The 14,657-nt window shown below is 36.2% G+C and overlaps 1 protein-coding gene across 3 annotated transcripts in view; it reads right to left on the reverse strand.

Annotated features, from left to right (window-relative positions):
* Positions 1–236: 236 nt before the first annotated feature.
* The window catches only part of EIF2A (eukaryotic translation initiation factor 2A), a 36,097-nt gene continuing 21,676 nt past the window's right edge, over positions 237–14,657 (reverse strand). For all 3 annotated transcript variants that reach the window (XM_043474030.1, XM_043474031.1, XM_043474032.1), the window contains 5 exons: positions 11,912–12,483; positions 7,834–7,947; positions 3,496–3,624; positions 2,737–2,802; positions 237–642 (listed from right to left, as the gene is read on the reverse strand). In XM_043474030.1, coding sequence (XP_043329965.1) covers positions 577–642; positions 2,737–2,802; positions 3,496–3,624; positions 7,834–7,947; positions 11,912–12,483 — 947 coding nt within the window. In that variant the 3' untranslated portion in view covers positions 237–576. The remainder of the gene's footprint in view (positions 643–2,736; positions 2,803–3,495; positions 3,625–7,833; positions 7,948–11,911; positions 12,484–14,657) is intronic.

Here is a 14,657-nt window from a genome sequence, read left to right on the forward strand (position 1 = left end):
AGTTCAGACTTTAAAACTAGTCAGAAAAGCTTTACTTCAAATACTACCAATAATATAAACAATTTAATATATTTAGTACAACCTGATTTTAAGGCTTTTCTTTAATGTTCGACCATATAATCTTTTAGGATCAAGATAGGTATGTTATATATTCAAAGAAAAAATTTCCCAAACTTGTTTTTGTAAATTAATAAAGAACTTGCTAATCAAAGAACTTATAACAGAGTCAACAATGATTAAAATTAAAATCTCTTTATTAATTGATATGGTAAACACTGTCCCCTACTAAAAAACAATGACATTAGTCTTTCAATCTGTCAAGCTTAGCTAAACTGAAAATCATATGTCTCTTTTCTATATCGTATGTTGACATGATACAGGGTGCAGGATGTAAAAATCAATTTAACAGACTTATTAAGTAATTGTACAGATATGTAGAATCGTAGATAAATGGTCAAAATTACAAGTGAACGAATGTTAAATGTGGGCACATGGATTTTTCTATGTACACTGATGGGTTTAACAGAAAATACGTTTGCAGTGATTTCTGGTAACCAGCTTGCTTTCTCTGAATCTTTAAATACCCAGTTCCAAATCTTCCAGCTCTTGGAGAAGGGCTTTCTCTTTCTGAATTTTCTCCAACTAGAAAAGTTTAAAACAATAAAGTTATTAAACAGGAAATGAAATAATTATTAGCTCAATAGTCACATAGCAAAAGAGAAAAAATTTAGAGAAAGAATATACCTGAGACTTTACCAGATTTTTTGGTAACCACAGATTTAAAAAATACAGATTAGAAACAAGGTCTAATTTGTTGTTTGATACGAATCAAGTACTTGGGTGCAATCTCAAAAATGACAGAATGATCTCTGTTCATTTCCAAAGCAAACCATTCAATATCACCGTAACCCAAGTCTATGCTCCAACCATTAATGCCAAGAAGCTGGAACGGTTTCTATGATGACCTATAAGACATTCTAGAACTAACACCAAAAAGCAGTGGCCACAGGACTGGAAAAGGTCAGTCTTCACTCCAATCTCAAAGAAAGGCAATGCCAAAGAATGCTCAAACTAATGCACAATTGCATTCATCTCACATGCTAGTAAAATAATGCTCAAAATTCTCCAAGCCAGGCTTCAACAGTTTGTGTACTGTGAACTTCCAGATGTTCAGGCTGGATTTAGAAAAGGCACAGGAACCAGAGATCAAACTTCCCGCATCCACTGGATCATAGAAAAAGCAGGAGAACTCCAGAAAAACATATACTGCTGCTTCATTGACTACGCTAAAGCTTTTGACTGGGTAGATCACAACAAACTGTGGAAAATTCTGAAAAAGATGGGAATACCAGACCACCTGACCTGCCTCCTGAGAAATCTGTATGCAGGTCAAGAAGCAACAGTTAGAACCCAACATGGAACAACGGACTGGTTCCAAATTTGGAAAGGAATACATGAAGGCTGTATATTGTCACCCTGCTTATTTAACTTCTACGCAGAGTAACATCATGAGAAATGCCAGACTGGATGAAGCACAAAATGCAATTAGGAGTACCAGGAGAAATAACAATAACCTCAGATAAGCAGATGACACCACCCTTATGGCAGAAAGTGAAGAGATACTAAAGAGCCTCTTGATAAAAGTGAATGAGGAGAGTGAAAAAGCTGGCTTAAAGCTCAACATTCAAAAAAATGAAGATCATGGCATCCAGTCCCATCACTTCATGGCAAATAGATAGGGAAATAATGGAAACAGTGAGAGACTTTATTTTCTTGGGCTCCAAAATCACTGCAGATGGTGACTGCAGCCATGAAATTAAAAGATGCTTGCTCCTTGGAAGCAAAGCTATGACCAACTTAGCATATTAAAAAGCAGAGATATTGCCAACAAAGGTCCTAGTCAAAGCTATGGTTTTTCCAGTAGTCTCGTATGGATGTGAGAGTTGAACTATCAAGAAAACTGAGCACCAAAGAATTGATACTTTCTAACTGTGGTGTTGGAGAAGACACTGAGAGTCCCTTGGACTGCAAGGAGATCAAACCAGTCAATCCTAAACGAAATCAGTCCTGAATATTGACTGGAAGGACTGATGCTGAACTTGAAGCTCCAATACTTTGGCCATCTGATGTAAAGAACTGACTCATGTGAAAGACCCTGATGCTGGGAAAGACTGAAGGCAGCAGAAGGAGACGAGGATGAGATGGTTGGATGGCATCACTGACTCAATGGACATGAGTTTGAGCAAGCTCCAGGAGTTGGTGATGGACAGAGAAGCCTGGTGTGCTGCGGTCCATGGGGTCATAAAGAGTCGGACACGACTGAGCGACTGAATTGATGAATCAAGGAGACAAAAAACAGAGCTGTCTTACTGCATCCTCTACGTCTAATAAATCTTCCATTCTACAGTTGGGCTTCAGAGTGTGGAGGACAGGAGGAAGGAAAACGGGCAACAGGACAGTGTGACCTGAGATATAGAAAAGAAGAGAATCTTCTGTTTGTCTAACATAATAAGCCAGCAGCTACAGCATTAGTGTCTCACAGGAAATAGGGACTCCCTCATTCACCATGATCCACGTTTTCCCCATCCTTGCGTATTTCTTTTTTTTTTTTATCCTTGCTATTTCAAAAGAAGTTTTAAAATCTATATACTCTTTAATCTGATTAAATAGTTGCTTGTAACAAAAAGGCGAAGGGTGGTAGTAACTATGAGCCCGAATGAAAAATGCAGAAAAGACCTGATTTTTTTCTAGCTGTTTTCCAGCTGCTGCTTGTTCTTTCAGCTGTTCAATTGCTTTCAGTTTCTGTAAACACCAAACAGGAGTCAAAAGGAAGAAAGAATAAATAATTTCAGAATGCACAAACTTTCAAAATTAAACATAAAATTGTGTACATTAAGAACATGAAATTTGGTATTTTTCAAAATATTAATATTACTATATATGTACATCTATGTATATATATATATGTACATGTATATGTATGTAAATATATGTCTAATTTCACCATTTATTTCAGTACCTCACGGTACCCGGACCATGTCTTTAGCTTTAAGAGAAACTCTGTAATATAACCTGGGAAGCACTCTAGAAACCTGATTTTACCTCCAAGGCCACCATCACACAGTGGCTGCAATAATGACAAGTCAATAAACTTCCTTCTGTACCTCGTTCTTCATCTTTAAAAATGGGATGAATATCTGTCCTACCTGTCTCACAAGCGTCTAATGAAGTAGTGAGTATCAAAATGTTCAAATGTACATTATTTCTTGTTACTCTAAAAATCAATAATAAAGGACTAATACCCCTTAGACATCTGTGAATAAAACTAAAATCAGTACCATTCCTAAGCGACAGTATATTTCATGGTGAGAAAGCAACAAGGATTGCTACAAACCTCTCAGATGCCTGTCTTTAGGCCTCTAAACACTATTTCCTTTATATAATTCTCACATGTTCTTTCAATACACACATGTGCTTTGCACTGAAGTCTCCCACCTTCTTTAGGTTCTTGATTTTTTTGTCTGTCTCAGGGTCCCCGGAAGTTGCCTGAGAAACAGTATTTCGTGGAGTGCTTTGCGGGGCAGGAGCAGGTGCCTTATCTGGACTCTTGTCACTTCTTGCTTCCTGCAGGAAATATTTTCAAGAATTCAGTTTTCAAAAATGAAATCATTGAAGTATTTCAACAAACACAGCCTTTTAGAAAACAAAATATGATTTTATCTTTTACACACTTTATATAAAGAAAGCAACTGAATTGCTGGCCCCAAGTATGTTACACCGTCCCATAATAGCTATAATAAAGCTTAAAGAAATATTTCAGTACAATGCGATATCCAAAAGGCTAGATCTGTAATTTAAAGTAACGTAATAATAAAATAAAAAACAACAGCATCTTGGGGAATTCCCTGGTGGCCTAGTGGTTTTAGGACCCTGAGCTTCTACTGCAGGGCACACAGGTTCAACCCCTGGTCCAATAACTAAAGACCCCTCAAGCCACGTGATGCAGCCAAAAAAAAAAAAGGATTTTATTAATATTAGCAAAATGTAATAAAAATATTATGTTAGTAATGTAAAATATAATTAGTATTATAATGACAAATGGAAAGAAATGAAATGACCTTAGTGAAAGAGATTACTGTTCCAGCCAATAAGCATTCTAGATTTTTGGTTATTTTGAGATGTGCTGTTATATGGATGATTTGGAAATGCGAGAGGGCTTATCTAACTAAGGTGTGTGAAATTTCACTCTTGGGATATCCTCCAAAACTATGAGTATGTAAACTCAAGTACATAAAACAGATGATGCTACAGGGTAAATCCCATAGAGATTTATTTACAATCAGATCAATTCAGCTCAGCAACACTGTGCCATGGAGAACTTTTTAAGTAGGGCTTCTACTTCTTCCTTACAGAGTTCCCAGTGGAATACACAGACTCTGCAAGACTCTAGAACCTCTTAGAGTTCTGGAATACTCCAAAGTATTGGAATACTTTTCCAAACAAAGTTTGGAATACTCCAAACTCCCAAAGCATCCCAGGGGAACATGGGACTGGGTATCACTTCTAGATCTCCAAATCTAAAAATGTCTGCTGGAGAGTTTTTAGACAGTGCAGAATTGGACCATTTTTTTTCTTTTTTAGAGTCATGTTGGTTGTAATTTGTACACTACAATCCACAAATGCTAATTCCTAACCTTCTACGTGAAAAATTACCGAGCATTTAAGAGTATTCAGAAAGAAATTATTTAGTTTCGACTCTTAAGGAGCCTGTAAGTACTGATAATATGGTGTAGTTTGGTATTTTTCATAATAATAAAAAATTAAAGGAGAAGAGTGGATAAAAGGAGAAGAGACATACTTTGCCTACCAAAATTCACTTTTGAAATCTGATAAAAAAAACTTTTAAAAATTATTTATTTTTATTTATTTTGGGGCCGTACTGGGTCAAATAGTACTGGGTCCGCTCTTTACTGCAGCATGCAGAATCCTTTAGTTGTGGCATGTGGGATCTAGTCCCCTGACCAGCGATCGAACTCGGGTCCTTTGCGCTGGAAACGCAGAGTCTTAGCCACTGGATCACCAAGAAAGTCCCCCCCAATTTTTTCACTTTAGTTGTTTGTGGGACTATCCTGGCAGTCCACTTTCACAGCTGAGGGCCTGGGCTCCATCCTTGGTGGGAGAACTATGAGCCTGTAAGCTGGGTGGCATGTCCAAAAAAATAAAAATGTAGTTGTTTGTAATCAACTGAGAATACTAATTTTCTAGGAAGATTAATGTCATATAAAAAACTATTAAAGTTAAGTGAAATATGACACAATTTCTCCATATTTTAAAAAACAAAGAGTAAGTCAAAATGTCTATGTTACTGTATTTAAATTCTGGTCATTCTCTGGAAAGGCTATGCGTATGATAAGATTAAATTCTGTTTCAATTATTTTTTATAAAGACGATAAGTTCATAGCATCACCAGCAATTTATAAAAGTACTGGGTTAGATTATATACATCTGACTCCTTCTCTTTGGTTCCTTAATTCAAGGTCAGGCAAAAGAAAGAAGGTCTGGTTAAGGTGAGGTCCAATCATAGATGGTTTACCTTCATTCTACCACACAGTCATAACTTTTCCTAACTTCATCCAGTTGTCTCAAAAAAAATAATAATTCTTTGCATACTGACAGAATTATCTTGAGAGTAGAAAACATTTTACTCTCACTGAGAAAACATGCAAAGAGCAACTCCACAATGATGGGTTAGTAGTATCATCTTTAGTAAATAACATGTGTCAGTGATTATATGGCTGTATGAAGTGGGGTGTGGGAGAGTGTTTCTGTAATTATTACGTTTTACAGTAAAAGCACTCATTGTTTTTTCAAAAGAGCCACAGGGCTATCATTAAGATAGTCTCTATTTTAATATTAGCTTTTCTAAATTAGAAAACTGAGTCTATGACCCTCTTCCCAAAATTTTATGTACTCAAGTATCAGAAAAACACACAAAATAAACAACTAATATTTTATTACAAAGGGATTTTACTTAGCTCAGTACCAGCAATGGTCATAGTAAAAATATCTTCTGATAAAGAGGAAGAAATATCACTTATAAAAAATAGGATTCTATGTTGAAAGGATTTCTGAAGACCCTTAAATCTCAATTACAAGGAATCTTATACAGTCATTATAAAAAACAGGATGGCAGTTCCTCAAGAAATTAAACACAGAGCTACCATATGATCCAGCAATCTCTCTTCTGGGAATATATATCCAAAGGAAACAAAATCATTATCCCAAAGAGGTATCTGTACTCCCAAGTTTGTCGCAATATTATTTATAATAGCCAGGGTATGGAAACAAGCTAAGTGTCTGTCAACAAAAGAATGAATATAGAAAATGTAATATATAAACATTAAACATATATAGAGTAGAATAGTATCCAGCCATTAAAAAAAATAAAATAAAAAGGAAATCCTACCATTTGCAACAACATGTATGAACCTGTAGGGCATTATGCTAAGTGCAAAAAGCCAGAAAGAGAAAGATAAACAGATAAATACTGCATGGCATCACTTATAAATGGAATCTAAAAAAGAGAGACGTCAAAATCACGTAAATGGAGAGTAGAAATGGTGGCTGTCAGGAGCTAGAGGGAATGGGGGATGGGAGAAATGGGAAGGGGCTGGTAAAAGGGTACAAACTTTCAGTTACAGCATGAATAAGGTTTGAGGATATCATGTATAATATGGTGACTATAGTTGATAATACTGTATTATACTGAACACAGTGATTGAAATTTGCTAAGAAAGCAGAATTTAAATGCTCCGTTCCTCAGAAGTAAATACGTAAGGTGATATATGTGTTAATTAACCTGACTGCAGGAATCCTATTACAATGTATACCTATATCATATCATCATGTTGGACACTTTAAGATTCTTATTTGTCAATTACACCTGTAATCATTAGCTGGAAAACCAACAACAACAAAAAAGGAATCTTAGCTACTAGTCTGTAACATTCGGGACCAGCAGAGGTCCCTACCCACTCTGATGAGAGGCGAAGTCCTGCTTTTACACAAGTCTAATACGTGGACTAGTTCATTTTACTTAGAATCACCAAAGCCTGGGTTATTTAAAGATATTTCTGGAGATAAAAATATATCAACTACAAAAGAACACACCAATATCTTAAGCCCAGATTTTAGCAGAATATGGTTGCACAATGAAATTCTACTGGAGAAGGAAATGGCAACCCACTCCAGTATTTTTGCCTGGAGAAGCCCAAGGACAGAGGAGCCTGGCAGGCTACAGTCCCTGGGGTCACAGAGTCGGACACGACTGAGTGACTGAAGATGAAAGAAATTCTGTACCTTAAAATAGTAACTGCCTACCAAAACACCCACGTAACCCAGAACTGTCAAAATCTAAGCATTAATAGGCAAGACCAAGTCGTCTGAACCTCACAACTGTGATTACCACGGCTTTACCAGCCGCGCTTCCAGTCCTGCTGGCCTCACCACCACCGTAAACCACAAGCCTTCACCATTTACTCGCCAATTGTCATGCTGGTGTGGTTTTCCAACTACGAAGTATATAAAAAATTATTTTAAAACAATTCCACTGTTTGGACACTTCTGGTATTTAGATTTCTAGTTAAATAATTTCCTGTAGTAATCTACCGAGTGACAAAATGGCTTCATAATCATGCAATTTCTGGTCTACAACTACAGTTTATAACCTGACAGTCAAGTTTTTAGGACTACAATTCTTTAAACTTTAAGGCATAGGGCTAATTTAACTGGTTTTGTCTGTTTTGGTTTTGAAAAGATAAGTATCCCAAGTACCTGCTTTGCAGCTTTCTTAGCCTCATGCTTCCTTTGATTTTTAAGGGCTGTTTTTGATAATGGCTTCTCATTTCCTGGTTGTGGTTTCATATTCTGAGGTGGTTCTTCTTCATGCTATGGAAAATACAATAAATGATTTTGAAATGGAGTCCATGTTTTTAAAAACATATACAACAAATTATACAATTTTGCTAGTACACGACAAATTTATTTTATCAAATTTATCTTAAGTTCACTGACAATATTTCAAAACTCTTGTGGCAGGTATACTTTGATGGTCAGGATGGATTTAATAAGGATCTTCCTATTAGTTGATATATGGTATCTTTCAATTATATAAGAGCCAGCAAAATTCACTTTATTTTTGTTTAAACAATGGCATTTTTCTTAGTACTACCATTGACACATGATTTTTATAAAATTAGATACTAACAATAGCTTCTTCTGTGGTCCTTTTGGATCTGACTACTGCCAAAAGAAATCCAGTTGCCTCAATTATTTTCTTTGCACAAATAGTCAATTGATAGATCTTTATTTGCAAAATCAGAGATTAGAAGATAAATGGAAAAAAAAAAAACTGACAGTAAGAAAACAAATCGAATAGGAAGGGGTAAATAAATTACATAATTATAAATCCAGCTAACATAATGAAGAAGTCTTTAAAAAACTAAGCAACTTGTCAGACTATACAATGAAAACAATCATTTTCATCATCAGATATAATCATTAACTACATTCAATAAGAGGGTGAATTACATGTAGGATCAAGAAGGATTTAATGTAAAATATGATGACTATACTTGATAACACTATTGCATAACTAACTGTACAGCTCAAATTCCTTGAGAGTAGAATTCAAATGTTCTCAAAAAATAAATAAATAAGGTCATGGATGTGTTAATCCCCAGGTGAGAGGAAACATTTTCAATGTTTATCAAATTACTATAATGTACCCTTTAAATATCTTACAATTTTATAGATAAATTATGTTCCAATGAAGCTGGGGGGAAAAAAAAAAGTAACACCAGAGTAGTTGCGGGCAACATGTAGTATAAATAACAGTACTCAACTTCTTATGAGATTCATCTACTTATTGATTTCTCTCAACTTTGCTATAAGCTGAATGCTGTCTCTTAAACTATCCATACTCAGCACATCAAAAGGACCAGATCTCCAAGAAGTTTTTTGAGTACTAGATCTCAGAGCTGTATTATACTTACAAGTGCCATAATCAAATGGGCAGGGATCAAACATTTAAGATATAGAGTAACAGCAAAAAGCCATAAGGTGATTTTATCTTAGCAGCTTCACTAACTATAGAAGGCATCAAAGTTCTGTGTGTGAACATACCCTACTTTGAAGCAACTGAATATATGAAAATCCACAGTTGTACAAGAGACAAATGTGCACAGGAAGCCTTTCACTTTTTTTATATCCACTGCTTGTAATGATAGTTAAGATATACGAATATTTACTCAACATTTGTGTTATACATCAAAACTCTTTCAATTGGGAGCTCTTCTATACAGTATCTTGCTTTAGTTGAAAAGTTTCCACTCATGAGAACTTCAAAAAAAGACAAAGCAATTAAGAAAGATGCAATAAGAAAGGATGAAGTCCCTTCCACTCTATGAGCATCATGTAGCCATTGACAGACTTTCATCTTGGATGAAAAAAATCCACACGGTTATTATGGATCACAAGCTTTTCTGGCTTTAGTATGTGTCTACTCATCTTTGCTATAATCTGAATGCTGTCTTTAAACTATCCATACTCAGAAATTTCATTCTTACTAATAAAACTTGTTTCTTCAGTAACATTAACTCTAACATCGTTTTGATGAACATGTTATAAAAGTGAAGCTTCTCTGAAAGCCAAGAAATACTTCCTTAATTAATATAGATATTTTTACTTATAAAAAAAGTAATCTTTTTTCTTCAGGGGAAAGAATCCAACAACATTTTTTCCTCCTTCTTCTATGTAATCTTCTTTCTTTGTGAAATTATCAACTAGGCTAACTTTGTTTCTAGTAATTTCTTGACAATATTTTCTTTGTCATTTAGCTCTCCTCTGGAATTAAATACATACAAAAATTTCTCATTCATAGGCATGTAGCTCCTTCAACTAAAATGATGTGACAGGGTAACATAATCCCCAGGTTATATACAAAAGCAAAAATTTAGTGGAAATCTTAACTGTCAAAAAAGTTTGGTTTTAAGAAGCTCTTACATAGTTTTTTCCCACTATTTTCAAAGTATATTCTTTCTATTTTAATTTTTCTCCCTCCACTGACCAAATTAGCTTTATGAGTCAGAGAACAAAAATATACACTATTAATAATTCAGAATTTCTTTCTCTTGTGCTAACTTGCACAGATTTAGAAAGCAGGATGGGTTGAGGTCACTTTTTTAATCTTGTGTAAGAAAAATTTCAATTGAGAGAGAACAAATTTTAAGACTAATATAGCCTTTTTAAAAAATCTAAAGACAAAAATAGTAAATAGGGCTTAATTTGTCATATGTTTTTATATATTTTTACTAAATAACAATGCAACAAAAATGTTTAAACAGAATATTTCAATGAAGTCAAAATGCTGCATTTTGTGGAGGAGGAAGAAGAATTGTTGTTTTTGTTTTTGAGAAGGTGGTAAGTGGCACAAAGGAGCTTGGCGGACTTCAGTCCACAGGGCAGCAGAGTCGGACACGACTGGGCGACTGAGCACAGCGCAGCACATAAGAGGCATATGGGAAGCACAGAAACATTTACCCTTTGAGAGAGTACCTACTCCCCTGAGGGCTTAATCATTTAGCGACTATACATTTCCATTTACTTGGAACAGTCCTAATATACACCTCATGTGTGGTCTTGTGCGTGAGCTCAGTCGCTAAGTCATGCCCAACTCTTTTGTGACCCTACAGACTGCAACCTGCCAGGCTCCTCTGTCCATGGGATTTCCCAGGCAAGAATACTGCTGTAGGTTGCCACTTCTTCCTCCAGGGGATCTTCCCGACTCAGAGATCGAACCTGTGTCTCCTGAGTCTCCTGCATTGGCAGGCAGATTCCTTACCACTGAGCCACCTAGGAAGTATCTTTCTATGAATACCAGTAATTTTGTTCTTTATTCTTAGAGTAACTTTATTCCTCAACATCACCACAGAAACTCATCTCATTAATAAATGCTCTCTTCTGAGCTCTGAAACATTTTATAGTAGATCAGCATCTGACCAATACTCGAACCACAGTTTTGCATCAGAGGTAAGGATCTAATGGTCCAAGGACAAGTGTCTTTTGTTTGATCAGCAGTGTCTTAAAAAAATTGAGGCATTTCATACAAGTATCCAGACTTGTTTTGTCTTGAAAAATCAAAACATTTTGGCAAACTGGGCCTAAAAATGTCCTGTGGAAACAAATGGCTACTGTTGTGCAGTTGCTATGGCCTTTAAAGAGGGAATGTTCTCTCTTTCACCCTTCCCCACCACTCACCATTGCCTCACAGTACCAGCCTAGCTTGCCAGGCATTTGAATTTGAGCCCACACTCTACAGCCAGTGAAGTCACACCCACTCATCTTTCCCAAGATTTTACATTAATTACTTTGCCAAGTTAACAACCTTTCACTATCTTCAGCAGCAGGTCCTCCACAATTTCTACCCTAGAAATTTATATCTTCTAATCAGATACCAAGTAACACAAGAACACGCATGAGAAAAAGATCTAGGGCATAAAGAATGGATGTATGGATACCAGGGGCGGGGGAGGAGGGGAGGGATGAATCGGGAGATTGGGTTTGACATATATACACTACTGACACTGTGTGTTAAACAGGTAACAATGAGAATCTGATGTACGAAACAGGGAAGTCTCCCCAGTGCTCTGGGTGACCTAGATGGGAAGGAAGCCTGAAGAGGCGATATACACACACGTATAGCCGATTCAATGGCTATACAGTGGAGACTAATGCAACATTGTAAAGTAATTACACTCCGATAAAAATTAATAAATACATTTAAAAAAAGAAAGACCTAGGGAACTCTACATTGAAAACCCTTTTCCTAACAAAGCAGTAAAACTCTACTTACCAGTTTGGAATTGGTGACTGGTTTATTTCTTAAAGCTGGGGGTCTATAAGCTGTTGCAGCTTTAGGTTCTTCACTAGGCACATCACTTGGAACTACTTGGTAAGTTATTGCTTTTTCTGGAAATATTCCGTCTAAGAATGGCTGCCAAGAAACCTGCCATAATTCTGCATTTGACGGCACATCATGCTTGTGCAGGACAGAGCCCGTGTAGTGCCAAACCTTGTACCCGTTGTTCACGCGCAGCCGTGGGGCACATGTGGCTGTGACGATGTGCTCGCCGTCCGGGCACCAGGCAAAATGCGTAGAGTCGGGGGCCAGCGGCTTAGCGATGAGCCTGTACTTTCTAACATCCCACACTTCCATTTGCCCCCTCAGGTTCCCGAATCCAGCCAGGACCAGTATGTGTCCGTGAGGGCTGTAGTAGGCCGCGTTACGAGGGCCAGTTCCAAAATCAAACACGGGATCACACTTCAGGTTGAAGACCGTCGCTTTGGCCGGCATGAAACCGTACACGGCACAAAACTCAGTGGAGCTAGAATTCCAAACCACATCATAAATGGGGCCGTTTTTCGCTAGAACAAGAAGATAAAATCTGTTAGTGACAAAGAATTATATACAGGAATGTAATATTTAGTAGCACAAGTTATAATCATACAATGCTCATAAACAAGTCAAATAAGAAAAATCCAAAACTTTCACAGTATGACAAAATTAAGATTTTTTACATGACATACTATGGAAATTAATATATAACTATAAATTTAATTAAGAACCCCTAATAAATCTCAATTTCTTTTAAACATTTTGGCAAGGTGGACTCATAGAAGCATCAGCTATTATTATTATTATTAAACTATTGATAGTCTTCCTTGCCAGAGGCAATATATGTATATAGCAATAAAAACACAGACTATACAAAAAGACAAGCCACAAAAATAAGCCCCTCTGGTGGTTCAGTGGTAAAGAACTCGCCTGCCAATTCAGGAGGTGTGGGTTCCATCCCTGGGTCAGGAAGAGCCCCTGGAGACGGAAACGGCAACCCACTCCAGTACACTTGCCTAGGAAGTCCCACTGACAGAGAAGCCTAGCGTGCTACAGTCCGTGGGGTTGCAAAGAGTCAGACACGCCTTAGAGACTAAACAACCATGACACAGACAACCAATCCTCTATCATATTTCCTGCATATTATTTCAGGATACTTTTGTTGAAATTAAGCGTCTCTCTCTTAAATACATAAATGCACACATACACACAAATGTTTTAAACCTTTCTTGTTTCATTTAATACTCCTATCTTGGAAATTTTTCCATCAAAGCACATTGAGCTTTGCCTCATTCAGTTGCACTGTGTTCCATTACAAACCCTGCTATTTACTTCCCATTTGTGTAAATATACACATGTAACACCTGCAGGACAGAAACTGCCTGGCCAAAGGACACATACATTTACTTGATAATGTACACTGAAATGCCCTTTAAAGAAGTTGCACCAATTTACACTACCAATAATTTCTGATAGCAAAGACTTTCCCCTCACTCTGTTTCATATTTTTATCTTTGCCAACCTATTAAGTGAAAAACTGTACCTTGTTTTCCTTTATTATAAGCTAAGCACCTTTTAATAACTTATGCATAATCTTATTTCTTTTTTTAGTGTCCTAAATAGTCCTGTGGACTATTTTTTACTGTCCTATACCTATTTTTCTTTCCTATCATTGGTCTTTGTTATACTTAATATACTATCAAAATTCATCTTTTCTCATACTCATCCCTTTTCTAAAAATATTCTTCCCTAATTTACTGTTTGTTTTGCTTAATTTATGGACTCTTTTCTTCCCCTAATGTAGAAATCTATAATTTCATATGCTCAAACTTATCACTTTCCCCATATGACTTCTGTCGTGTTTAGAAAATCTTAGTCTACTTTAAGATTAGAAGAAAATTCTCCCGCATTTTCTTCTAATTCTGTAGTTTTAGACATAATTTTTTGGCCCAGCCAGAACTTATTTTGGTAAACAAGTAGTAGCAAAAACTTTTTGTTACAAATAGCCAACTGTCCCCAAACCATATATTAAAAGAGCAGTATTTTCCCCCATGATTCAAATGCTGACTTTATTATAAGTCAATAGCTACAGAAGTGTGGATCTATTTCTGAATCCTGTTGTTTTCCACTGATTTAACTGCCTATCCATAACACAGAACCAAACTGTCTTCACTACAATTGCCTGACATTTTAATAGTATCTGAATCCCTTTCTCCTTACTCTTTTTTTACAAAGTTTTCAAACCACTCTTGCATGTTTACTTTTTGATATCGACTTTGGAACGAGCTTATCTACTTGTAAAAAAAGAAAATCTACTGGCATTCTAATTTAATTTTTAGATCAGTTTGGAGAGAAATGACATCTTTGTAAAATTCTTACAAAAGGTTAGTTTGCCCTTCATTAGTTTTAGTTTTCTTCCCTTCAGTCCTATATATTTCTTGTTTTTTTGTTGCCATATATGGAATCTTTCCTTCCATTATGTTTTATAAGAGGATGCTGTTTATACTTTGACAGTCTACATGAGCTGAGGTGATTTGCTTTTCACCTTTCAAAACTGTATCCTTATTCTTTTGATCAGGAACATTGACTAGGTCTTTCAGAATGTTAAATAATAGTAGAAAGTATGTGGGGGGGAGTCATCCTTGTTTTGTTCCTGACTTCAATGGGAATATATACTTTTTTAAAAGAAGTTTACCTTACCCTT

The sequence above is a fragment of the Cervus canadensis genome, chromosome 7 (genome assembly GCF_019320065.1).
Source record: "Cervus canadensis isolate Bull #8, Minnesota chromosome 7, ASM1932006v1, whole genome shotgun sequence".
Classification (NCBI taxonomy): Eukaryota; Metazoa; Chordata; class Mammalia; order Artiodactyla; family Cervidae; genus Cervus; species Cervus canadensis.